General features: G+C 33.1%; 1 protein-coding gene across 1 annotated transcript in view; it reads left to right on the top strand.

The window, feature by feature from the left end:
- The window catches only part of CADM2 (cell adhesion molecule 2), a 177,949-nt gene that overhangs the window by 55,603 nt on the left and 94,486 nt on the right, over positions 1–27,860 (top strand). Inside the window, exon 5 of the mRNA XM_090290236.1 lies at positions 21,559–21,737. Coding sequence (XP_090146362.1) covers positions 21,559–21,737 — 179 coding nt within the window. The remainder of the gene's footprint in view (positions 1–21,558; positions 21,738–27,860) is intronic.

Genomic DNA, 27,860 nt, shown 5'->3' on the forward strand with positions numbered 1-27,860 from the left:
AGCACTTTTAGATTCAGTGAAACTAAGTAGAAAGTACAGAGTTCTCAAATACCTCTGTCCCCACACATGCACAGCCTTCACCACTACCCACATGCCTGGAAACAGTGGTATGCTTATTACAGAAAATAAATCTATGGACACATCATTATTTATGAACACATCACTATCACCCCAAAGCCCATAGTTTACATTAGGGTTCACTCTTCTACATTCAGTATGCTTATTCTCTAAAATTAAGAGAATAAAATATAGTAAATAAGTTTTAAAGATTAATGATAATATATATACATAAAATTTCTGCCCCCATGTTACTTGATAAAAAATAATAACCATGAGAATGATGATAAATTATTATTTTTAAAAGAATTGCATACAGTGTTTCTTACCAAGTTTTAAACTCAGAATCCTTAGTTTTATATTAAATGCACATTCTGATTTGGGGCTACTATGACAACTCTAAAAACAGAGTTAATTTATCAGGTTTCTTTCATGGCCCTGAAATTCAAGGTTCCAAGTAGAATAAACACATTCTAGGATGATGGTTTGTGACTTTCAAAAGCATGATTGAACAGCAAAGAAATCTAGACTAACATCATGGCAAGACTGATAGATCAACATGGCTGTTTTAGTTGAGGATAAATAGAAGTTATGAGCTGCTAGAAGAGAGGCAGGCGCATGAACCCTATAAAATATAATATAGCTAGAAATGGGAAACTGGACAATTCCAAGGCATAGAACACCACTTTTATAGTGTTAAAATAGAAAGTTTTTTAGAACACTCAAAAAGGATCGGAAGGGGTAGAAAACGAGTTTTGCTACAACAAATGTAGGAAAGACTACACGCTAGAGCAGTTCTGCTGGGGTGAAGGAATTAATCAGTTAGTGAGTTTTGACTGAAAAACCAAAGCAAGAGCTATGGAAGGCCTTTAACAACCAGAACTAAGTGAATGTCATGGCTCATGAGTGGTTGTGCATTCACGGTCTGTGATGTACACAGTTTTATTTTGGCAAAGATTTTCAAGTTCATTGATTTTATTGTCTTATTTAAACCATACAACTATCCTGTTATAAAAGGTTCACTAAGACTCTTATTATTATTTCCATTTTTGTAGAGGAGGAGGATAAGTCTTGTTCTATGACCGTTTCCAGTCACATACCTGATAAATAGTAGAATTGGGATAATACTCTCTTTTAAAATTTTACCAACACTAATGGTTATGTTATCTTATTTACAGTGTTTTTAGTTCTCCAATCATATTGATTTCTCACAATAACTTGGTGAGGTTGGCAAAATGAGAGTACTCTCATAAAGTACTAAGAAAGCCCATTTATCAAATAGTTATAAAGTATTACCAGTTAAGTAAGCTTAATGATATTATATCTAAATATTATCTAAAGAGTTTCTAAGCATATCTAGTTTCTACCTAAATTTGTGATTAGATGTATAATAATTATTCTATTGTTATATATATTCTTTCAAAAAGCTGGTTATATTATATCCTTAATTTTATATATCTTTGACAAGATTAAGACTGCATGTTAAAACTAAAGAACAATACTAATGCAGATGCAATGCCAATACAGTGGAATACAATGGGAAGCCTTACAGGTTAAATAGAATAAGCAATAAGTTAATATTATTACTCCTCAAAAGTATGTCTTTCTTTTTAAATACTGTGCTTAATATGTCACCAAAGCAATCGACTGAATAAACATAATAAGGTCCTTCTTACCTTTATAGATATGCTCACAATGGCAGTCCTTAGATAATGAAGATTACAGGATACTCAGAATGTTTTTTCTTTCCTTGTATCTGATATCTAGAGACATACAAATGTCTCAATTAATTATTTAAAAGTTAAAGGCAATATAGTCAGTTTCTTCTAAAATGTTTTCAAAGGTATATTATTGGGAAATTAGCTCTAAGTTTGTATAATTTAAAAAATATCCATGTGTTTTCCTTCCCCTGTTTGTTTCTTTTCTGTGGCCCATATGCTCTTTTTCTTCCATCTCATGGCTTCAAAATTGAGTCACACATTGACTCTCTGGAAAGACACAAGTGCTTATCTTAGAAATGAGACTGAATATATTTGGTTTTGTTTTTGAAACAAAAAGCTGATTCTGGGCAATCTCCACTGCTGTTTTTTAGGCTGGGCATCTGTGGTGTGCTGAACACTCAATCATTTTTAATTAAATGTTCCTATGTCTTGTGCAAGCCCCATAAGGTGTGCAGAACCATGATTATACATCCAAAAAGGAAATGTACTTTTTGAACATTCCCAGGCAAGCAGTTTTCTTGCAACAAAAAAACAATTATTTTGAGGGATTATGTAAATCTTTAGTAGGAAACCCTAGAAAAAAAATGTCTCAACATGTTTAAGACACTATTCTAGAATGATGCTGTCATAGACATTATTAGAATTTCAAGGTACACTTTTGGGTTCATGGGTTTAAAACTCTGTAGTTTTATATATATTAATTATAAGATTACATCTAAGCATTTTTACTTTATATCTATAGATATACTCACATTGCATGTGTTTTTATATAAAAACAAAGTCATCAAATGGTAGATATGGGAAAATTACAGAAACAAAAAATTATTCAACACAAACAATATGAAATACTACCCTACATTCTTTTTAAAATATGCTTTATTGTTTATGCTATCACAGTTGTCCCAATTTCTTTTCCCTTTGTTCCCCTCCACCCAGTGACCCCTCTCCCTCAAGTTGTCCCCCCCCTTAGTCCATGCCCATTGGTTGTGTATATAGTTCTTCTCAACATCTTCCTATCTACTCCACTCCCTCCTACTATGCTTCTTAATTCTTGTATGATCTCCTTCCCTTTCCCCTCTTCCCCCTTCCCACTGAGCTCCCCCCAAAATGTTCTCCATACCTATAATTCTTTTTTCACTCTCATTGCCTACTTAGTCTGCCTTTGTATCAATTCCCTAGCTTCTGTTGTTGGTTATTGTGATACAGTTTTCATTTTAATGTTCACAGTTTTGATCCTCTTTCTCCTAAACAAGTCCCTTTAACATTTCATATGACAGTGGTTTGGATCTGATGAACTCCTCTAGTTTTACTTTATCCTGGAAGCACTTTCTCTGTCCTTCTATTCTGAATGACAGCTTTTCTGGATAGAGTAATTGTAGTTGTAGGTTTTTGCTTTTCATTCCTTTGAATATGTCTTGTCAGTCTCTTCTTGCCTGCAGAGTTTTCTTTGAGAAATCAGCTGATAGTATTATTGAGACCACTTTGTACATAATTCTCTTCTTCTCTCTTGCTGCTTTTAAGATTTTCTCTTTATCCTTAATTTATGACATTTTGATGATAGTGTGTCTTGGTGTGGTTCTCCCTGGGTCCAGTTTTTTGGAACTCTCTGTGCTTCCTGGACCTGCAAGTCTATTTCCTTCCCCAAGTTAGGGAAGTTCTGCTTCATTATTTTTTCACATAATTTTTCAATTTCTAGTTCTTCTTCTTCACCTTCTGGCAACCCTATGATTCAGATGTTGGCCTGCTTATAGCTGTCCCATAGGTTTCTGAGCCTGTTCTCATTTTCCTCACTTTTTGTTTCCTCTTTCTGCACTGGTTGACTGTTTGTTCTTTCCCTATGTTTCAATTTGTTGATTTGATCCCTGGTTTTCTCCCCCTCATCACTTGTTTCATGTGTTTTTGTTCATTTCAGCAGGGCTAGCCTTCATTCCTTCCCTGTCTTGTTTAAGATCTGCTGTTAGATCTGTAAGCATTCTTATAATCAAAGCTCTGAACTGAGCCTCAGAAAGATTTCCTATCTGCTGCTTCATTAGATTATATATTAGCTGTCTGGTCAGCTGTTTCACTGGGGTCTCTATCATGATCTGTGCTATCCTGACCATTTTGTGTTTACCTTTGCTTCCTGGGCAGGGCTGTCACACCTCCTATGCTATAGGGGGCAGAGCCCAATTCACTCTTCACAACCGGGCAACCCGTCTCACCAAGCTGTGGCATTTTCTGTGGGGGGGTGTGTCCAAGATGGATTCCTGCTGTTCACTCTCTGCTGAGAGGCCAGGTGCCTCCTCCTCCATCCCCACCCCCTCCGGGCCCCACAGTCCAAGGCAATGGAGGTCTGCCTTCCCCGGCTTTGGAATCGCAAGCTGACGGGTCTGGTCTGCAACTGGGGGTGCTTCCCAGCTGCTTCTTGCCTCCCCCTAAACATGGGTGCCTGTGCTTACTGCTGTCCTGGCTCCGTACCTGCTGCTGCCGCGGAGAGCACAGCTTGAACTCTCCTCCCTGGCTTCGCCCCTCCTACCTGTCCAGACGAATATCACTTCTTTATAACTTCATATATTGGACTTCCATTTATTTTCTGGAACTTCTGGTTATTTCTGGTTTTGCGGTAGTTGTATTCCTTCTTCATTGTGGAGGGAGATGGAGCATGTCAGACTAGGCCTCCATCTTGGCTAGAAGTCTCCTGTGTTTGTTTGCTTCCATGTCCCAGGTAGATCTGTCACTCCAACTATGTTGTGAGGGGCAGAGCCTTAGGTGTTTATCAGTAATGGGCGACCTGTTTCACCACGTTGTGGTGCTATATGCTGAGGAGGGGTCTGAAAAGGAACAATGCCGCTTGCCCAGCACTCGCTCCTTTTCCAGGCACTTTTCCCACTTCTGCACCGGACTGGCATCTCTCTAGCTGCTGCCCTGGCCATAGTTCCCAGAGTGGGTGGGGCTGCGGATGTTCCAGGTCTGTGGGACCTTTTAAAGAAATGGACTCTGCTGAGAGACCAGCAGTTTCTGTCTCCATCCCAACCCCACTGGTTTGCACAGTCGGAAGCAATGAGGCTTGATTTTCCCTGGTGCTGGGACAGCTCCAGCCTGCTGCTGTTGCCACTGCTGCTACCACCACACCGTGTCCTCTCTGCCCCGGCTCCACCCTCCTACCTCTCTGGATGAGTATTTCTTCTTTACATCTTTGTTTGCTGGACTTCCATGCACTTTGATTTTCTGGAACTCCTGGTTGTTTTTAGTTGTGAGGTAGTTGTATTCCTTCTTAGTTGTGGAGGGAGTTGCAGCATGTTTTTCTACGACTCCATCTTGGCCGGAAGTTTACATTCTTGATTAAAGAAATTTGGGGGGATGTTAGGGGTCTATATACTATTGGAAAAATATAATAAAGTTTAAATTAAAAAAAGAGAAATTGTTAACCAATTGATCAACAAGTGCCATTCAATAATATCTGCTTTTTTCTCTTTACATATTTTTTCATATTATGTGTCATAATATTATGGCTAACGTCCATCTGGTCAAGTCACTTAGAAGTTGATTATACTATGCCTATGTTAAATACTTTGATTATCACTTTTGCAAAGTACATGGAGAAAACAAAGTATGGTACATAAAGTTAAATTAGATTCACTGTAGATACTTGGTATTATTTCAATTTATGTTGAAACTGAGAAAATTATTTTGCCCAAAGGGCCATTTACTCAAACAATCTAAAGAAGATGTCCTGCATTGTGCATGCTTTAAAAAATATATATGGTGGTCCTGGCTGGTGTGGCTCAGTGGATTAAGCACTGGCTTTCAGACCGAAAGGTTGCTGGTTTGACTCCTAGTCAGGGCACATGCCTGCATTGTCAATCAGGCACCCAGTTGGAGATGTGCAAGAGGCAACCAACCCATGTTTCTCTTGTACATCATTTTCTCTCCCTCTCTTTCTCCATCCCCTGCTCTCTAAAAATAAATAAAAAATATATTTAAAATATATGGTGTATATTGACTTACTTTTTCATATACAATTACAATCATAAAGAAGTTCCTAACTTCAAAGTTTAAACAAAAAGTTTAAATAGCAAACAATGTTCCAAATTTTAGAAAATATGAACATTTGCAAATGTCTTCTATTAGAACAGGAAGAATCTGTCAGTGATTAATGATGGCCTTAAAGCCCAACTTTTGCAAATTCAGAGTGCTATAAATATCTGGGATACGTCATAGAAAGCAAGAAGAGAGACAGACAAAAAAATTTTAATACAGAAGAAGAAAGCAACAACTATTTAACTCGTGACCAGCCGTTGACCCTGAAGTGGTTAGCTGTGATCGACTTAAGCACTGGCATTCAAAACTACAAATAACAGGGATGAGCATTGTGAGATTATAAAGAAGCAAGGTTAAAAATATAATAGCTTGGCAGCATAAGGGCAAAATGACCTAGAGGCAACAGGAGCTTTCACAAGGTGCCGTATTTTCAAATTGCTGATTATGAATTATTAATGAATTAGAAGATCAATTTAAAAGTCCTTTAAAAAAACTGAAAATAAAACAGAAAATACTCAAATGAGATCGGAAAATACAAGGAAGAAAAAGAAAAGAAAATGTCATAGTATGTTAGAAAAAGTAAACTTTTATTTTCTGTTCGTATTTGTGTAGTGTATGAGGTTGTAAAGTATGCTTTTTACAATAAGTCATGCCTCAAGAGGTTTGAAAATCATTGCATTAACACCAGCAGTGGTGAGGATATTCAGCCAGAACATGTTACGTCCTCCTCACTTCAGTTCTCTAAAAACATGACTATACAAAAATGTATGTTCAAACTTAAGAGATCTTAGCACCAAAAATACAACCAAATGCCACTAATTATGTTCTGTGTAATAATACAGAAAAGTTTGATTTATTGAGAAGGACCAAATGATTAAAATGTACTTTCAAAATTTTAAGTTTTAAGTTTTAATTATCTTCAGCAATTACCTATATGGAACATTTAATTCCCCAACTACCAGATAAATAATGTGCACTTTACTTTTATTTTTCTAAGACTATTTGTTTCAATATTAGAGAAAGTAAATTATGGAGCAGAAGCAGTTCATAATGTAACACAGGGTTTAACATAAGTATTAGATTTTATAAGGTTAATTATCACTATTTTACAGCAGTGGAAGTAATGGATTACAAAGTAACTTTTATATGGGCAGTAAGACCCTTTCATTACCATGTGCCCTTGAACTGAATTGGTTTCAGGCACCTTATTGATTATGATGCTTGTAGATACATTTGGTATGGACTCAAATCATCCTTATAATGTAAGAGTTTGATAAAGTAGCAGACTCTGAAATACTCTGACTTATATTTTTGATCTAAAAAACATGAAAATATTCTTCCCTGGCCAAATGGCTCTGTTGTTTGGATCATCATCTCATATATCAAGTGGTTCACCAAAAAATTGAGTTTTCTATTCCTGGTCATGACAAATAACTAGGTTTCAGGTTCCATCCCTGTTTGGGGCCAGTGTGTACAGGAGGCAATTGATCATGTTTCTCTCTCTCCCTTCCTCTCTCTCTAGAAGCAATTAAAATATCCTCAGGACAATAAAAAATAAAATAAAATAAAATAACCATGAACGTGTTCTAAAGTCTAGTTTAGTCAAATAAGTTTTTCAAGAGCTACTAAGTTTCAAATAAGCTGAAAATATATTTTCTTAAGAATAATCATTATCATTAAGATTTTTAAGTTTAATGTAATAATATTGTTCAGATGTGGAAATGCATGTTTAGTTGATATTTATTCATCTTTTAACCAGGAATTAATATTCTGTGTTTACAAAATAAAAGAAATATTAAGTATAGATAAGGCATGAGTAATTGTTTTGCTTTAGCACAAAGTCCTTGAGAGATTAATTTAAGCATTTTTCACAATCTTTAATATTTTTCTTTCAGTGCTAAAATCTGTCATTCCTCCAAGATCACAGCCATCTTATCTTTTTGAGGGATAATCTTTTATTTGTGTGCCATAAATTGGCTGAAATTATATAGTTTGTAGTATGACTGCTTTGTTTCTTAAAGGTATCAAAATAAACATCAATGAACACTACTTATCAGTGAGAAGTGGTTCAGGATTTTAGAGGCATTCTAAAAAATGCCATTATTTTCAAACTTCTATAGAGCACTTACCTCTTGTATAAGGTTATTTTAATCTGTTTAACAACAAGCTTCTAAACTTGGAGGTAAGAAATGCATTAAAAAATTATAATCCAGTAACATGCACTCAGATTAATCAAGGTAGAAGTCCATTTATTATTTCCTATTGAGGTTTTGAATCTCATGGTGAAGTTGACATTGATATTATTGTCCCATCTAAAGCTAAGCTTTAATGTAATGAGACTGCTCCTTCTTGACATTATACTGGTACAATAGTTGATTTCAGGAATTTACATGAGTAGATAAACTCAAGTTTTAACTTGCAAGTTAAAGAAATAAGCAGGATTGAATATTTTACTTCAAGCTGACTTCATTTAATAGTCATCCAGCACTTTTGGTCTTATCAGAAAAAAAAATTACTGATGGTGACTTTTGAGTAGGGGTTTTCATTATTGAGCTTTTAAACAGAAATCACTGGGATTCTCAAACTGCAAATAAAAAGGAAAAAATAAGTTTCATTGCTTTTCCTAAAAAGTTTTGTGCAAGTATGGGAAATATCATATCCATGTTGAGCAAAGACTAGCCCATATGAATTATGAGTGAGGATAAAGCAAGAGATTGAAGAATACATCCAGAAATCACTAAAAACGGAAAGTAGTGGAGACCAATGTGGAAAAAAACAAAGGAACCATCTCTGGTTCTCTCTCCTTTCTTTCACGCAAATACACAAAGATGTACTTATCAAATGAACCAGTACAACTGCAAAAGGCTAGAAATACAATGGAAAATTGCAAATTTAAAAGAGAAGTTGTAAGAATATTTTTTATTTGAGTAATTTCATCAAGTTTCTTTTTGTTTTTGTATTTTTCTTCATTTGCTGTACTCTTCTGCTCCTAAATATTTGAAATGTTAGGTCAAAATCAACATAACAAGTGATGATACCAGCTGTATTAAAATTTAGGTTTTGCACAGATATGAATTTTAAATATTATGTTAAAGAGTTATGGAAAGCAGAAATATATTGATCCAAACATGTATTCTAAAAATGTTCCTGATAATGCATAGACATATTTTCAAATTTAAAAAAATAATAAAATAAAATAAACATGAGGTATTTGAAGACACAATAATGAAATTTATTTTGGCTTTAAAATTGCCTTTCTGTTTGCTCTTCATGTGCATTTATACATGGTGACTTCAAGAGCAATATTTAAAACCTCTGTTCATTTTTTCTTCAGTTTGTTTGAATGTTCTGATAAAGACACAGGAAGATGTAAAAGTTCTCTTCATTAGTGCTGGAATTTAACCAGAAAATCATAATGGATAGGATAAAGGGGGAAAAAATTGATTCCATAGTAAAACTGATTAAAGAGAGGATTTGGAGGAATTAAAGAATAAAGGTAAATGCTGGGTTCATTAGTTAGGATTGGAGGTTTTAATGATGTATAACAGAACAGTCAAGAAAAGGGAGGTTGTGATTGGAAAATTGAGATTTTTAAGGCATGAAATTATGATAATGACAAAGTTTACTGTGTGATCATGGCTGAGGTGGGGCTAACAAAATAATTACTGCATGTGAGGGGGTCATAGAATTAAGAGTTCACAGTATTGAATGAGTTTTAAGGGTAAATATTTAGGGTAATAAAATGTTAGGTTGTTTTTTGTACCTATGAGATTATTCATTTTTAACATTCCTCAGACCTACAAGATTTCATTGCCCTTTTTTTCTCATGCACTAAATAAAAGTGTTTCAATATATTGGGTGATTTGGTTTTTGTTTTTTTTTTTCCCTTGAGCCAGGACATTTCTTGGCTCCAAATTTTCTCTCTAAAATATTCCAATCCTGTCCTCTGGTCTAATTTCGATTTCTTGTTTTCTTATTGCTGAGTGGAGATGTATTTCTTAATTTTTTACTAGCACTTGAATTCAGCATATTTCAAAATAAAATAATGAACCCTCCCTTTCTGCTATATTTCAATTTGTTTCTATCCTGGTTTATGTTTTTTTGTTTGTCTGGTTAGTTGGTTTTGCATGTTATTGTCTCTTATATAGGAGTAAGATCAAACATAGAGTTTTCCATTTATTTCCTTAACTCTGTACATTTTCTGGCTCCAAAAATATTATATTTACTTACCCAACAGCTCTCTTATTATTCAGTATGTGCTTTCCTTTAGTATTACTTCAACATCATCTGGGACCTTATTTGCTTTCTTCAGAACTCTATGTATGGTTTATTTATTGAATTTCCTTTTTAATATAGTTCATGATTGTACACTTAAAGGAAAAGCCATTACAAAGTATTTTCATTTTTTTAAAAAGTCTAGATTCTTAGGTCTGTCACTCAAGGCCCTTTATTGCCTACTTATTTTATTTCATTTTATTTTTATTAAATTTATAGGGGTAACATTGGTTAATAACATTACATAGGTTTCAGGTGTACATTTCTGTAATATATCATCTATATATTGCATTATGTGCCCACCACCAAAGTTAAATCACCCTCTATCACAATATATTTGATGCCCTTTTTTCTTTTCTAACTATCCCACCCTCTTTGTTCTGGTAATCACAATGCTGTTGTCTGTGTCTTTGAGTTTTGGTTTGGTTGTTTTTCTTGTTTGTTCATTTGTTGCTTTCAGTTTTATATCCCATATATGAGTGAAATCATATGGTTCTTAACTTTTTCTGTCTGACTTATTTTGCTTAGTACTATATCCTCTCAAGATCCAGCCACATTGTCACAAATGACAATATTTCATCTTTTGTTATAGCTGCATAGTATTCCATTTTACATATGTACCACATCTTCTTTATCCAGTCATCTACTGAAGGACCCCAACTCTATTATCATGTCAATTGCTTTTAACTTTACTCTTTCCTAATTTCACTTAACCCAAAGCAATTTTACCTATCAACTGTATTCTCTTTTTTTTGTCACTTACCATATTTAAATTGATCTCTTCAACAATATGCCTTCTGGAAAACAAACATCCATAATTCTCTCTCCTTGTGAGATGATATCTTCCCTTTCTACTAGTCAAAACCTATCATAATTAAAAACACTAGTCAACATTTATGTCTTTCATAAAGGTCGTTGTAATGTCTCTACTCTAGGCGTAATGAATCTTTCTGATGTTTTATAATTCATTTATGTTACCATGTCCTGCCAAGTGTTATGGTTGATGATATTTATCTTATGTAAATTACTAAAATATAATATCACAGAGAACAGATACTTATTTTATTTTCATTATATATTTCATAATTCCTGGTTCAAAACTTGCATAGATTTATTAACAATTGTTTAATAATACTAACATAAACTTATTAGATTTCTAGTCAAGAATATAAAGGCCTTAACAGCAACAAGAAAAGTTTATTGATCTCTCATCTGTCTTAAGATATAAATGTAAAAGTAAAACATTCTCTGTAATTAAATTCATCAAGACTCTTTGAAGACTATTCCATTATAAATGTTTCTGAAGTTTTGTTTTCTCTGGAGCAAAGCTACTAAAGACAAACACATAAATGTTTCATTGATTATATTTTAAAATGAGCCTAAATTGTGATAAGTAAACCATGTAAAGTTGGCAAATAATATGTTATAGTATGTCTTAAAAATTGCTCCCATAAAAATATGAAATCAATATCAGGAATAAGAAGACAACAAATTTTATTACAATTAATTTGCACAACAATCAAATCTGAGGAAAAGAATCACAACTTGTTATACTCTTCAAGAGGTTAGATTTTTACAATAATTAAGAATATGGCTTTGACTATATATAGAATATTATTTACAAACTATGCTTAGAAACATCTCTTTTAATTTGTTAAAAAAATAAAATAACACTCTGTGTACTTTAAATTTAAATGATTAATGTACAAATAGCTTCATAAGTAATCCCTTTCTATTTATTCTGTTTAGCAAACACATTTTCTCTTTCAAGAGTGATTCATTAAAATCTTATATTTTAATTAATTTTACAGGTCTAAGAAAGACTACTTTTCATCTATATTTTAAATTTTTAGAAAGAAGCAAGTGACCCCCAGCTTATGTTATTTTTTTCTCCTCTCTTTTTCTCTCTCTCTCTCTCTTTTTGTTTCTTTTTCCTCACTTGGTTGACAATTTTGGGGCTTTGGTTTATGGTTATAATCTTAATCTACCCATTGGAGAACTGTCTAGGCTAGATTTCTTTCAGAATCTTTCTTCTCATAACTCCAAAAACATAAACTTTCTACTTGAACCCAATTTTAAACTTATTTATGAGTTAATTTGCATTTAATTTTCTCCCTCCATTTCTCTAAAAATTTTATAGCATAAACACAGAGTTTTATTCATGGGTTCTTTAATATAATTCATGATTTAAAAGTTTTTGCTTAATACAGGAAATAGAATCCAAGATATTTACATAACTCCTACAACATTCTTTCACTTTAAAGTGAAAACACTATCAGAAATAGAGGAAAATTATACTTAAAAAATATGCCTGGTATTAAAACTTAAATCACATATACTGCCACTTGTGAAATTTCTAAACTGAAATAAATGCTTCATGTGTGATATGTTTAATACCTAAGGCACTGAGTTATTAACACAAGTTCCTGGTTTGTCTTATATTTTTTAAAAAGGTATTTTTTCCTCTGAGCAGGAGCAAAATATTTACTTGAATGCTATTACAGTGACTTTTCTTTTTCATCTAGGAAATATAAATTTAATTTCCATAAGATTAATTTTAGTACCAAAGCCCAACATATACAGTGCTTATTAAGGATCTCAAAGAGGATATAGCTAATTGTGAAAGTAAAGATAATGGAGTGCATCCATCCCAAACTCAAAAAGACATTTACTCCTGTCCATTTACTCAGAGACACCAGAAGAATTTTTTTTTTCTCCTAGGAGACTGACATTATGGAACTGACTTTTCCATGACTGAACTGCTCATCTTTTATGTTTATTCTCAAGCTTGAGCCTAAAAGAGGGAATGACTGCTATGGCAACAAAGCAAGATTCCATTTTCATCAATACCTAGGGAGTAGACAATCCCATATGCAGTTGGGAAAATTAGAGAGACTGAGACTATAGCATTACTTGACAGAATAAATGCCCCCAGGACTGACTAATGACTTTCAGTGGAAATTATGAATTAGGTATGTATCTGGTTCAAAATATTGAACACACTGAGAGTCTGAGAGATTTGTGGCAATTCTTTCCAATGCTAATTTATAAATAGCAGTTGTTAAAGATATGGAATAATCTCTTATTAGATATGTACCAAACAAAACATTGAGTTAAAAAAGTTTTTAAAATATCTGTTAAGATACAAACATCTTCCCTAAGGCCTTAGAATACAAGAGAATTGATGCAAGAACTTACTTGGTTTTAGTTTTCATTTTTGTTTTGTTTTCTGTCAGTCTAGGCAGAAAGTGCTGCAAAAATGTCTTTAGGTGTGTGGGAAAATAAAACACCCTTTTGAGTCCTATAGATTTGGTAGACATGACATAAAACATTTCAACTCATAGGAAATATTTTCAGCTTCTAATTACTTGGGTTTTTAAAGGGGGAACTCTCTGGGTTGACTATGTTAATGTTCTCACTATGGAGTTGAACAGTGTTATGCCTGATATTGTCACTCCTGCTGTCTACCTTCTTTTTTTCAGCCTTATCACATAGGAACTGTAGTCTGGAACTATGTTTTAAATGGTCTCCTTTGGGTGCTTGAACAGCAGGGAAGATTGTTACTCATTACAGCAAGAGACTCAATCATTTCTGGGTTCCAATTAGAAAAAGCCTAGGGGCCCCTCTTTATTAAAATGAGACACAAATTATATCAAGACTGGCTAAACCACTTCATATTTGTTTATGGTGATATTAAGAAACTTGACAATTTTAAGTACTAATCGTAACCTTTATTACATTAAAATCATATCTTATGCTGCTATTTTTGCCATCCTGAAGATTTATTATCATACATTATAGGATGAAGAATTCTGCAATGTTAGTGTCAGTAGGTACTTACATTGCTATTATCTCTTGTTAGTAATTTTTGCAGGGGTTTTTACACTATTTCCTAAAACAGGTGATTTTTAAAAAGGAACTCTTCATAATACCTTATTCATTTGAAGAAATTTTTCATCTGAGGACAGTTTTTTTATTGCTCTGAGAGAGAGAGAGAGAGAGAGAGACTTTGATTGGCTGCCTTCTCATAAGCAACCTGGGCATGTGCCCTCACGTGGAATTGAACCCGAGACTTTTCGGTCTATGGGGTAAAGTGCCAACCAACTGAGCCACATGAGCCAGGGCAAGAGATTTTTTCTTTTGTTTGTTTGTTTTTTTGTAAGTTTTTGAAATAAAGATGGGCATCTTGAATTTATCTAGATCTTTATTTCTATACACACAATTTTAAAAACTGTATCTAAATTTAATTATATATTTACAGAGTTACATGCTTTATAATGTGACTGAAAGCTTATGAACATGAGCAGAGAAAAGTTACAACAGTTGGATTTGGGTGGTATAAGTTTTAATTTATGAAAATGTGTATATACATGCATTGTATTATATCTGTACATGTTTAAAAAAAAACTGTCTTAAATATCAAGAAAATGTTGCCTCTGAATATAGTTAAATACCCCCATTGCATAACATTTTAAGAAACAATCTTCTAAAATTCCAATGAATCCAAGTGTAACTGTTATTTTGAAGTTGGCCTCATGTGGCTTTGTAGGAAGGACACAACTTCTAATATTTTAGTTAAATGCAATAAGTCATGGTTTTGTTGCACTCCAAAGGAAGTCCATGGTACAATATTATTCAGAATATCAGTCTTAAAATAAGAATTAGTAAATTCAAATAGTAACTAGCAGATGTGGGATACATGAAGCAAGATGAGAGGTATTTATTGTGTGGTTTTTATAAATTGAATAATATAAATTATTATACTTTTCTTATAGTTTTGTATTACTCATTTCTTACTTTTTTTTCATAGAACACACTTTCAGAAATTCCATGCATATATGTAATCCTGATAAAATTGTCTTTTCTTTGTTCTTTCTCCAACTGCTTTTACACCTTTTCCAATCTTTATTATTTGGTTCACAACTTTTATCCATTTGACTAAATTTTGTCAGAAAATATATAATCTTTCTCAGAAAAAATTGTTGTAGTTATAGCCATCAGTTAATAAGACTAATGACAAGGTCTGTCCAGAAAAAGTCCAGCCATTGTTAATGTGATGCGAATGGTTTGTGATGCATTGATGTAGCCTGGCAGCCAAGGAGAGTGGGCTGGAATGCCCATGCATAAGTAATGATGACTTCACTGTACTAGTCAGTGGGGGTGGTAGATGCCATTGAGGGAGCATGTGTACTCTGTGGCCATCATATTCAAAATGACTGAGCAAGGAGAGCAACAAATTTTGCATTAAGCTTGAACATTCGTCCATGGAAACTATTCAGATGATTAGGCCACAACTATGAGAAACTGGTGATTGCCAGCTTCATCACAACAACAGGCCTGCTGATGCATCATGTCTTGTGCACTTTTTTTGCAAAACCTCAAATCACACAGGTGTCTCAACTCCCCTCCAGCCCAGATTTGACACCCTTCAATTTCTGACTTTTCCCAAAACTAAAATCACCTTTGAAAGGGAAGAGATTTCAGACCATGAAATTCCGGAAAATAAGATGAGGCAGCTAATGGTGTTTTCAACAAAGGATTTTGCAGTGTTTTTGAATAGTGGAACAGATGGTGGGAGAACTGCATGAGGTCCCAAGGTGCCTAATTTGAAGAGGACTGAGGAGTCGTTGTCCTATGTACAATGTTTCTTATATCTTGTATGTTCTTCAATAAATGCCTATTTTTCTTATTACACGACTGGATACGTTCTGGACAGACCTCAAATATTCTAATTGTATCCATAATAACAAAACATAACATTAGTACTTTTATCAAAATAAATAATTAAATCTTTTTCAAAAATAATTTTAGATGGCATAATGACATTATGTTTAAATTAGAACATTTTGACATAGAAGAACTAAGAAAATATTCATCATGTTAAAAGGAAGAAATAGTGCAAAAAGCATTTACATTGGAGACAGACCAGCATATATGTACATCTCTAATCTCCTAGATTCTTAAATGCATTAAAAATTTTTACATTATATGCAGCAAGTGTTCTTGTGAGAATTGTAGAAAATATATGTAAAGTATCTAGGAAAATTACCATAATCAACACATGGTGTTAGGTATTAATAGCCATTGTAATCATTAGTAATTATAAAATACTGTGAAATCTTCAAAGGCAGAAATTCATGATTCATTTATGCTTTCTTCCTTAAAAGCAAATTTTGAGGTGAAAAATCTTTGCAAGCACTTTATTCAAAGAGAAGTCAATTACAATGGATTTAGTTTTTGTTTTTTTTTAGATTCCACATATAAGTAAGATATTTGTCTTTCTGTCTTTGATTTATTATTCTGAGCATAATGCCATGAAGTTGTATTCATGTTATTTCAAAGGGCAAGATTTCCTTATTTGTATGACTGAATAACAATCTGTTATATTTAGAATATGTTTTCTTGATTCATTCATCCATCAATGGCTCAATAAATAATATTTCCCTGTCTTGGCTAAGTAAATAATGCTGCAGTGAATATGGGGATGCATATATATTTTTGAGATAGTGATTTTGTTTCTTTTGGTTAAATACCCAGAAGTGGAATTGCTAAATCGTGTGATATTTATATTTTTAATTTTTTGAGGAATCTCCATGCTGTTTTTCATAGTGTCTTCAAAAATTTACATTCTCAACAACAATGTAGAGGGATTTTTTTTTATATACATCTTTCCTAACACTTGTTCTTTCTTATCAATTTTTGTTTGTTTGTTTAATGATAGTCATCAGGTGTTAGGTGATAGCTCATTGTTTTTGTTTGTTTGTTTGATTGATTTGCATTTCCCTGATGATTAGTGATGTTGCATACCTTGCTAGCCATTTGTATGTGTTCTCCGGGAAAAGGTCTAAGCAGTTCCCTTGCTTATTTTATATGTTTTTTTTTTCTATAAAGATTCATACATTCTGTATATATTTTGGATATTTAAACCTTATCAGTTATACAATTTGCAAATAATTTTTCTCCTTTCTGTATGTTGTCTTTTGATTTTGTTAGTAGTATCCTATGCTGTAAAGAAACTATTTCATTTGATGTAGTCCCACATGTAATTTGGACCTAAACATCATGCAGCAGAAGGCAATGTTCAACCAGTGTTGCATGTTCTTTCCTTATTTTTCCTTCTGCTTTACCTTTAAAACCATATGAGGAGACAGTTCAAAATGAGGTATGAGATAGCACTGAAAGGTGAAACTCTCAGATTGGGAAGCACTCTAACAGTTCCTGGGGAAGAGCAGAGAAGAAGTACTAACGGCATTGCTGCTAATGAGATGATGCACACAAAGGCGAAAGGTGGGTATGATGCTACATGACACATACAGTTGGAACATGGAATGCAAGAAACACAAACCAAGGTAAACTGGAAGCTGAAAAACAAGAAATAAAACATCTAGATATTGCAGGGCTTGATGTCAGAGAACTAAATGGACCGGAATGTTGCCAGTCAGGCACTTCAAAGTGTTCTACTATAAAAATTACAAACTCAGAAGAAATGGAGTGTCTTTAATATTGAGGCAAGATGTAGCACAGGCAGTAAGGGGCTACAATGCAAGGTCTGAGTGAATAATATCAATCATACTTCTGGGAAAACCTATTAATATAAGCATCATTCAACCTCCAACTATAGAAACTGAAGAAGATGAAATTGAAAGCTTTTATTCAAGTATCCAAGAAGAAGTTGGTCATACACCAAAACAAGACATTCTGATAATCATAGATAATTGGAACAAAAAAACAAGGAAATAAAGCAAATCAAAGTCATTGGAAAATTTGGGGTAGGGGTCAGAAATGAAGCAGAAGAAGACACATGGATTTCTACAAAGACAACAGCTTGTCTATTACAAACACATGCTTCAAAGAACTGGAAAGATGAATATATTCATGGACATCACCAGATAACCAGTATGGAAGTCAAACAGACTATGTAATTGGAAGCAGGGTATGAAGAAGTTCTTTTCTCTCTTCTAAAACAAGACCAGGAGCTGATTGTGGTACTGTCCCCAAACTATAACTATCAAACATTAAGGTAAAGATAAAGAAGAGCACTAAAAGAATTGTAGCACCAGAATGTAATATAATAGCATTCCTGATGGATTTAAAGTCCTTATAAAACATACTTGCATTATTAACCTTAATTGACTGAGAACCAGAAGAAATATGGACTCAAACTATAAATATTATTAGGGTCAATTTAAGGAGATAGAAGAGAAAAAGAAAGAAAGAAAGAAAGAAAGAAAGAAAGAAAGAAAGAAAGAAAGAAAGAAAGAAAGAAAGAAAGAAAGAAAGAAAGAAAGAAAGAAAGAAAGAAAGAAAGAAGAGAGAGAGAGAGAGAGAGAGAGAGAGAGAGAGAGAGAGAGAGAGAGAGAAAGAAAGAAAGAGAGAAAAGAGAAAAAGAAAGAAAATAAGAAAGAAAAAAAAAAAGAAAGAGAAGAAAGAAAAGGAAGAGATCTCTACCAAAAATTTGGGAAATTCAAACCTAGACTAGGAATGCCAAATGATCAACAAGGAAGAATATTTTTTTAACCAATAGAAAATAAAGGAAAAATGGACATAGTCTACTGAATATTTATACAGAAGAGACAAAAAGATGACTGAAACCTTTTTGAAGAAGTACCTGAAATTCTAGAAACTGTAGTGAAAGCTGCACTGGAAACATTGGAAACAACAAATCACTAGGGGTTGATGAGATACTTATAGAATTATTTGAAGCCATAGGGACTAAATCTGTCATTATCCTAGCAAGAAGATGTCAACAAATATGGAAAACAAAACAATGGAATGCAGAATAGAAATAGTCAATATAAATTCTAATTTTCAATAAATGAGATTTCAAGGAGTGTAGTAACTATAGGCCCATTGCTCTCAGTCCTCACTCAAATAAAGTGATGCCTATGGTAATTTAGTAAAGTCTACTATCTGATATGGAGCAAGATATGCTGGATGTTTAAGCTAGATTCAAAAAAGGAGGAGGCATTTGACATCTAATTGCAAACATTTGTTGGATGCTGAATTACTTCAAAGAACTTCAGAAGAAAGTTAGTCTGCATTCTATAGACTGCAATAAGGCCTTTGACTGCATTGATCATGAAAGCTAGGGGTTGCTCTGAAAGAAAAGGATATGCCTCAGCTCTTGATCATCCTGACACATAAACTGTTGTGAACAGGAAGCCACTGCCAAGACAGAATATGGAGAGACAGAGTGGCTTTCTGCAGGCAAAGGTGTCAGACAAGAGTAAATTTTATCTCCCTATTTGTTTAATCCATACACAGAGCATGTCCTAAATTCAGAGGAAGGAAAAGTGAAAATAGATTGAAGGAATATCAATAGCATAAGATATGCAGATGACACCATTTTATTGGCAGAAAGTAGCAATAATTTGAAATAACTTCTGTTGAAAGTGAAAGAAGAAAGCGCTAAAACATCACTGCATTTGAATATTAAGGAAACAAACATCACGACTACAGAAGAAATACACAACTTTTAACATAGGGAAGATATTGAAATTGTTAAAAGATTTTGCTTATTTTGGTTCAGTCATTGATTTAAATGAAGACTGAAGCCATGAAATTAAGAGAAGACTGAGAGTGGAAGGACAGCACTGGGAGAATTAGGAAATGTCATGCAGACCAGAGATTTGTCATTGGAGATAAAAGCTAAGATCATTCACACTCTTGCATCCCCAGTTGCTATGCTGGATGCCAAAGTTGAACAGTGAAGAAGGCTGGTAATAAAACAATGGATTCATTTGAAACATGGTGTTGGAGGAGAGCTCTGCAGATATCCTGGATCTCTGGGTAGACACACATGTGTGTTCTAGAGGAAGTTAAACCTGAAACATTGCTGGAGGCAAAAATGACAAAAAGTACCAAAAAAATAAAATAAAATAAAAAGAAAAGAAAAAAGTGTCCTAATTTGAGCATATTAAAAAAAAAGCAAATTATCTGGGGGAAAAAATTTTTTGAAAAAATAGAAGCAGCAAGAAAAAGGAAGAACAAATATAAGATGGAGTCACTCCATAAAATAAGCAATAGGCAGGGGGTTATAGGCTCTGAGCAGGGCTATTAAGGCAAGATATCATGAACATCATTTATTCATAGGGTCACCAGGAGTTACACTTTTCAGTGCGCAGAAAACCTCTTTGGTCAAATTTTCCCTAAGTATTTTATTCTTTTAGATTCAATTATATATGTGATTTTGTTTTCTTGATTTCTTTTTCCAATAGTTTGCTATTATAGTATAAAAAATAATTAATTTTCACATACTGATTTAGTATCTTGACTTTTCTGAATTTCTTCATTAGTTCTAACAGTTTTGTTGGTAAAGTCTTTAGGTTTTCTCTATGTACCATGTCATCTACAAATAGTGGCAGTTTTCATTTTTTTCTTTCTGTTTTTTATGCCTTTTATTTATTTTTCATGCTTAAGTTTTCTGACTAGGACAAGTACAGAGTTGAATGAAAGTGGCCAGAGGAGGGGGTTGAGATAGGGAAAATATGTGAATGTGATAGAAAAGAACAAACTTCTAGTTATGATAGTAAGTCCTGGGAATGTAATGTACAATATGATGACTCTAGTTAACAACACTGAGTTGTATATTTGAAAGCTGCTAATAGTGTAATTTCAAAGTTATCACACAAAAAATTATAACTATGGAAGGTAATGGGTGTTAACTAAACTTCTTCTGGTAATCTTTTTGCAATATATACATAGGGCAAATCATTATGTTGTATACCTTAAGCTAATATAGCATTATTGTGTCAAGATGAGAGACTAAATGAGGAGCAAAAATGAGAGAACTGTCAATAAAAACCTTTAGGGGAATGGGAAAAGCAGGAGAGATAAAAGGGAGAAGCTTTAGGTGGTTTCAGGCAATACTGTGTCACAATGATGTCCCTAGTGCAAAGGTATTATTCCAGGTATCTCTGGGGAAAGCTCTTCCAAAAGCAAGTATAAATCATGAGCAGCAGGATCAGGGCCACAGGACCTACTAAATATCAGTGACTACTATAACAACTCAACAAAAAATTTCTTAGTGTATTTCTATTAGTTAAGCAGAATAGAATTAAATTATATTTGCCATTTTTTCAGATCTTCTGACTGAGTGCATGGTGACTTTTTTGGTACCTTATATAAGTTATCACATGGTTATGCCCAAAATCAGTGTTAAAAATTTATAAATTGGCCCTGGCTGGTGTGGTTCAGGGGATTTAGCGCTGGCCTGAGAACAAAAGGGTTGCTGGTTTGATTCCCAATCAGGGCATATGCCTGGGTTGTGGGCCAGGTCCCATTTGGGGGTGTGTGAGAGGCAACCACACATTGATGTTTCTTTTCCTCTCTTTCTCCTTCCCGTCCCCTCTCTCTAAAAATAAATGAGTAAAATCTTTAAAAAATTAAAAATTGCTTGATTTCTTAAATTCACAAAATATATAGCATTTCTCACTTTTTTTTTTTTTTTTTTTTTTCTGTTTATATGCATGTTTAAATCCAATAGGCCAGAACCTGTTTTGTGGACGAAGGATGGTGGAGAATTACCAGATCCTGATCGAATGGTTGTGAGTGGTAGGGAGCTAAACATTCTTTTCCTGAACAAAACTGATAATGGTACATATCGATGTGAAGCCACAAACACCATTGGCCAAAGCAGTGCAGAGTATGTTCTCATTGTACACGGTGAGTACCCTTTTGATATAATTATATCTGAAAGAATGGATCCCCTGAAAAACTGTTTAAATTTATCAAATCTTTATAATAACAAACAAAATTAAGCAGATTTTTTTTCTTTCAGAAGAACTCATAATTGTAAATATCTCCAAGGTTCACTTTTAATATGTTCCAAATAGAATTAATAAAATTTAAAAATACACTAAGAATAAAAAATAATCATTATTATTATCTCATAGCAAGCATGTTCTCTGACCCTATGCATGAAACTAGAAATCAATCACAGAAAAAAAAGCTCTGAAAAACACACAAAGACATAGAGGCTAAATAAAATGTTACTAAGCAATGAATGGGTTAACAATGAGGTCGGGGAAGAAATCAAAATATACCTTGAAACACAACAACCTAAAATCTATAGGACACGGTGAAAGTAGTCCTAAGAGGGAAATTCATAGCATTACAGGCCTATCTCAAGAAACAAAAATGTATTTGTGTCAAGTTTTCTTTATTATAAATATATTGTGTAATTTTGGGTGGTGATTATTAAATTATATTAGGCTTTTCTTTCAATTTTCCAAATGTTTTTAGTTACAAATCAGAATCATGAAAATTATATTTCCCTTATACTAATTTTGGTTGTATTTTCACAAAAATATAATCACTATAACTGGTTTCACAGAGAATGATAGCATACCATTGAGAGGCAGCAAAGAGGTGTACTATATTAATGATAATTGCATTAATTACTTGTGAATAATAATTTGAAACACAGACATTTTTTCTCCTCTCCACTAATTTCACAATTTGAATATATATAACAAAATGGCAGCAAAAAATAGAAATACACGAGGTTGAAAACTATCTGTTTTCCCCAACCTCCAAAAGCCACAATGTGTTGTTGTTTATAAGGTAACACTAACATTGTTAGATGGAGATGACTTTTAGGAGATTGAAAAATACCACAATAAACAAAGTAAATAGGGTTTCTTTATTGCAAAACTTCTCAGAGTTTATTTTATGTGCCAGGGTATACTGTGAATCTCCAAGAGAAGGAAGAATTAGAGAATGTAACATTTTCCTCATGTATTTCACTAAGAAAAATTTTGTAAGACTAGGCATTTGTTCTACATGATATATAGTATTCCGAATGAGTATTGTATAAAATATGATGCTGTCATAAATCCAATGGATTTTAGAAATCATTAAGAGGGTACATTTATTTGATATATTTTCCCATGAATCTAATTATAGAATACTTTAAAAAGCATGGGTTAGTTCCAAAAATAGGGGATGAGATCTAATTCTTTAAAATGAGATTTAAATTTAGGGAAAAATAATGAATGCAGTTGTGCTTTTTCCAGGTATTTATTTTTCTATAATACACATCAAAATGAATGAAAACATGTGTATATTAAGTCAATATTCCACATTCAAATTGCTGCTTTAGTGTATATAGTCTCTCAATTCTGTATAGCACTTTGCTATCAAAGGCAAATGAAAGTCTCTTAGTGAATAGACTATGCACATACAAATATCTCGGAGATGGTAGAGCTGGGAGATTAATTTCTAGCACATTATGAGTTGTGCAAATTTCATTGTTTGATACAGATCAGCCTAATCAAATTAGACTGATATTAACTTGGAATTAAATGTGGTAAACCCCTGGAGACACACTCTGCCAGCGCTACTGCCAAAGAGAATGTCACAATCCCTGAATGTATCAAGAAGATAAGCTAGATAGTTAAAGCAGAGTGTAGGAGCAGCTTTCCATTCATGATGACCAGGAGATGTAGATCATGCAGTCATATAAATGAAGTAGTCTGATTCACCTTTAACTTTGTAAGTGCTTTTCTCACCTAACAGTTTCTGGGAACCTAGTGGAATGTTATGTAGCATGTCATATTCTGTTGAAAGCAATATGACATTAACAAAATAGAGAATTAGAAAGGAGTGACAGAAAATAATAAATGTAAAGAATGTCATTCATTTTTTTAAGAAATTCAAGTGGGGAAAATTCATATGTTTTCTCAGTGTTTGCAAGCTAGCCAACAGCATGACTTCCTAAGTGGCCAAGCTGCCTTTAGGTAGTTGGCAGTTGACACATTTCTAATAAACACTTCTCTAAGCACTTTGCAAGAAGTAATTTTTGGCTTTGCTTTTTGAACTACAATTCATCAAAAGCACCCCATAGATTAATGCTATTCATGCTACTATATAAATGCTGTGAAGTTCAACAGTAGTTTACCTAGGATTATTGACACAAGTAATGAGAGGCTCAGTGAAAGAGTGAAACCATATTACCCTTTGTTTAAAAGGGCTCCAATTGGGTTCATTACAAAATAAAGGTTTTTTTCACCCCTTTTTCACACAGAGTATAATGTTTCATTATTCACTGGTTGTATAAATGTAAAAAGCTACTCTCTTGTGTTAATGGTTTGGCTGTTTCTAAACCCTACTAAATGATGAAATTTGAGTGGCATTTCAATCTGTAATGAATGCTGTATGCATTTTGGAATGGAGCGATAAGCGATCATTTGTGAGAACTTCACCCTTTTTCTTTTACACCAAGGTTGATTTTACATTAACTGTGATAATTTAATATAGCTCTAGCACAGCAGGGCCTTTCATGAGCTGAGATCTTGTCTTTAACTATACCACAGTTGTCTAGGTTCTATTGATTCTTAACTTGATGGAGGTCTGAGCACTTTCCTGTGAAATCATCTGCTATATAGATGCCATTCTAATAGTTAGATTTTATTCTTTGGGTGTCAATGGAAGTTTATTATTTAAATGGTATCACATTTAATTCTTAACAGCCCTGACATTTTGTGTTATGGACACTGGAAGGTTTTTTTCCCCCTCCTAATTACACCTTTGAAAATTTCAGTATTAGAGCTACAGATGGTAATTTGAAACTGCCAGTATAAAATTCACTCTCAATAAAGAGCCTAACAAATTTGAGCATGCAAATACTTGTAAGATAAAATATTATGCTTATGAAACTTTTGCATTGTGGAGATTCTTTTAGAAAATAAATAGTTTTTTTATTAATAAGCTCAGCTATGAAAAATTAATCTGTTATATTGGAAGTCATACTATTAATTTCTATGGTCACTGTAGTTTTTTTTTTTTGCTTATGTATAAAATATTGAAGTTATTATCATGCTATTACTAGGATCCTGATATTTATTTAGAATGGCTGATTATTTCCATATTGATGGTCTTAAAATACGTTGTTGCATTTCTGTTTTTTTACTATTTGTAGAACTCAGATCAAGAGAAAAAATCATTCATTCACAACATATATACTTAGCATTTACCCACTGAATATAAAGCCACTATACAACTAATGTCAATATCGCTCAAGAAGTTTAGAGTTTAATATGGAAATAAACATTCAAGTAATTATCATACAAAAATAAAAGAGCTATAAGAGAATGACCATACGATGATATAGATTTTCAGAGTGCAAGAATGTGGTCCAAGTGTCTGGAATTAAAAAGAAAAAAAAAGGTAACACGGTACTCCTGGATTATTCATAAACTAATGGTATATATCATAAATGGATGTAACCAATGCACTGTCAAGTACATGGATAGATTTGCAACAAATTAGACTACTATTATTATTATATTACTAGTAGCCTTGCATTATCAATGGCAATATCAATTCAGTGCTCTGATATGAAACTTAATCAAGAGTTGCATATAATTTACTGCCCATGATCTTCCCTAAATGGTACTAACAGATAAATTAAGTTATCCCTATTGAAGAACAAGAAAATTCTAAATTCTTCCTAACTAATAGAAAATTTATTAGTAATATATATATTGAGCAGGATAAAAATTACAATCACCCTTGTTTCTCTGATGCAATATCAAATTCAGAAGATTTGGATAAAATGTCTTCTCCCAAGTAAAGACTATCTGGGTCAGTATCTTCCAGTATAGAGAGCATAGCAGATAGCTATTTATCACAAGAGGAATGGCTGCAGAGAATTACAGATGATCTTGACAATTCTTATTTTCCGGTTAGAAGCAATTCAAGTGCTCATATACATTTTTTTAAGTTTGTCAAGTGCTTATATTTATTTGTCATCAACTGATTAAAACAATATTATTTTGAAGTTTCAGAAACATATAGCACCTGGGAAATGTTGAGAAAATATCTACAGAAAATGTGAAACAAAATTGTTATATTCCCTCTAAATCCTAAATTTCTTTCTTCTCAACTTTCCTAATGCCTCTTATCTCCCTTCACACTCACAGTAGAGCAGTTTGTAACCACTCTTCAAAATACAAATGAAAGATGGATAGAGATGCTGGAACTCTTTAGTATCACCTCCATCCTCAAAGCCCTCTCCAGGATTCAAGAAGAAATATAGAAACATAAAGAAAAAGGAAAAAAAAGAGCAATATATTTCTTCTCCTACCAGTAGCTACAGTACTATGGCATGACCAGATTATAGAAGAGAGTAACAGGGAGACCAGTTAGAGCTTCTGTGGAGAAACCACTTCTACTTAGGACTCTTAGACAGTCATAACAGAGCTGAGATGCACTATTCCAGAAAGGTTTTTATGATGTTCTCCATCTGTTTCCAAATTTATTCTTTCTATGGTCATAGTAACCCTTATATGAGATTTAAATTATTTTACCACTGCTGTAACATATTCTATTACTTTATTATTTTCTACTTTATGAATACACGTTTATAATTATTTATTACTTCTTTATTATCTTAACTGTTATTATTCTAATTGTGAATACAATTGGCCATCATGTACCTTTCCATATTTTTACTTTATGTGTATATATTTTGCTTCTCTAGCAAGTTTTATTTTTATTAACATAAAAACAAATAAAATTCTTTATACATAGTATTATCATAGTAGAAAGTGTGAAATAGAATTAAAAGCTTGTTTATATTTCTGCAATGCCAATCAGCTTGCTGATAGTTACTGACTTGATATCCCTAAAATATCACTTGATGTTATATTTGTTTTTATTTGTTCATATATTTATTGAAATTAATACTGAAGAAAAATACAATATTGCTTTTTGTTTCTTTCCAGGGTAATTTATCTCAAAATAGCACATAGATTGAATGAGATTCATCACATTTTATTGTTAGTGTAAGAATTATAATAAAAAGAATGTTTCAGATATACAATTTTAATAGTAGAAAATAATATTACATGTAGAAATGTCTATGTGCTTTGGTCTAGTGAAAGGTATCAAGCTATTAAATATGCCTTTCCAGTTTTAAAGAATCGATACAACTGCTACTTTCATTTTGCTCTGCTTTTATTGTTAATAATAAATGTCAAAATGCTCAGGGACAGAAAGTTGTACACCAATATATTACAGACTCCTTCATCAAGCCAAACTTTCAGGTTTTGTTGCTCATGTAAACATTTACCTCTTTCAGAGACTATAGCTAAATGCAAGTTCACTTTCCATCCTGAGCACTGATTTGCCATTTCAGTTGATTTGTTTACCACAGGAGAGAGCCAAGTTGAATAATTGAGGGAAGCCTTTTTTTAGTCTAAACAAACATTTCTAAGGCTTCTAGTATCTCTCTTAAATCAACTAGTGTACAAAATAGAAATTGCATTGCTTTACAGTTACTAGTATCTGATTCTAAATTTAGCAAACTAATTTATAAATGTGTAGGTGAATGCAGGAATAACTGTGAAACAGATTAGGACTCTCATAATGTAATATCCTAAATTTGTTTTTAGATTTATTTTATCCTAGCACTAAGCAAATTTGATTGTAATACATGCTTTCTTAGTCTTACAGTATATATTTCACATACTCATAATATGATTATCAAAGATTTAAAAGCTAATGAGGACCTTCATCACATTAAAATGAAAAAAAAAGTACTCTATGCATCATATTAAGTATGTAGCTAGACTAAAAAGTTGGCAGTTGCATGTACATTTACCATTTCAATTAGCCAGCAATGCAACATTGAGAAATGTTGAGAAGCCACACATTCGTTGTTGCTTGGTTGTACTATTAGGAAAGGCGATACAGATCCTGATGGAAGTACGATGGTGCATCTTGGAGCTCAGATGCCTGGGTGGGGAAGCAGGAGAGAGGAGCCCAGATTATGAACAGATGTAC

Source organism: Furipterus horrens, unplaced genomic scaffold (genome assembly GCF_987537825.1).
Source record: "Furipterus horrens unplaced genomic scaffold, mFurHor1.1.pri manual_scaffold_1, whole genome shotgun sequence".
Taxonomy (NCBI): Eukaryota; Metazoa; Chordata; class Mammalia; order Chiroptera; family Furipteridae; genus Furipterus; species Furipterus horrens.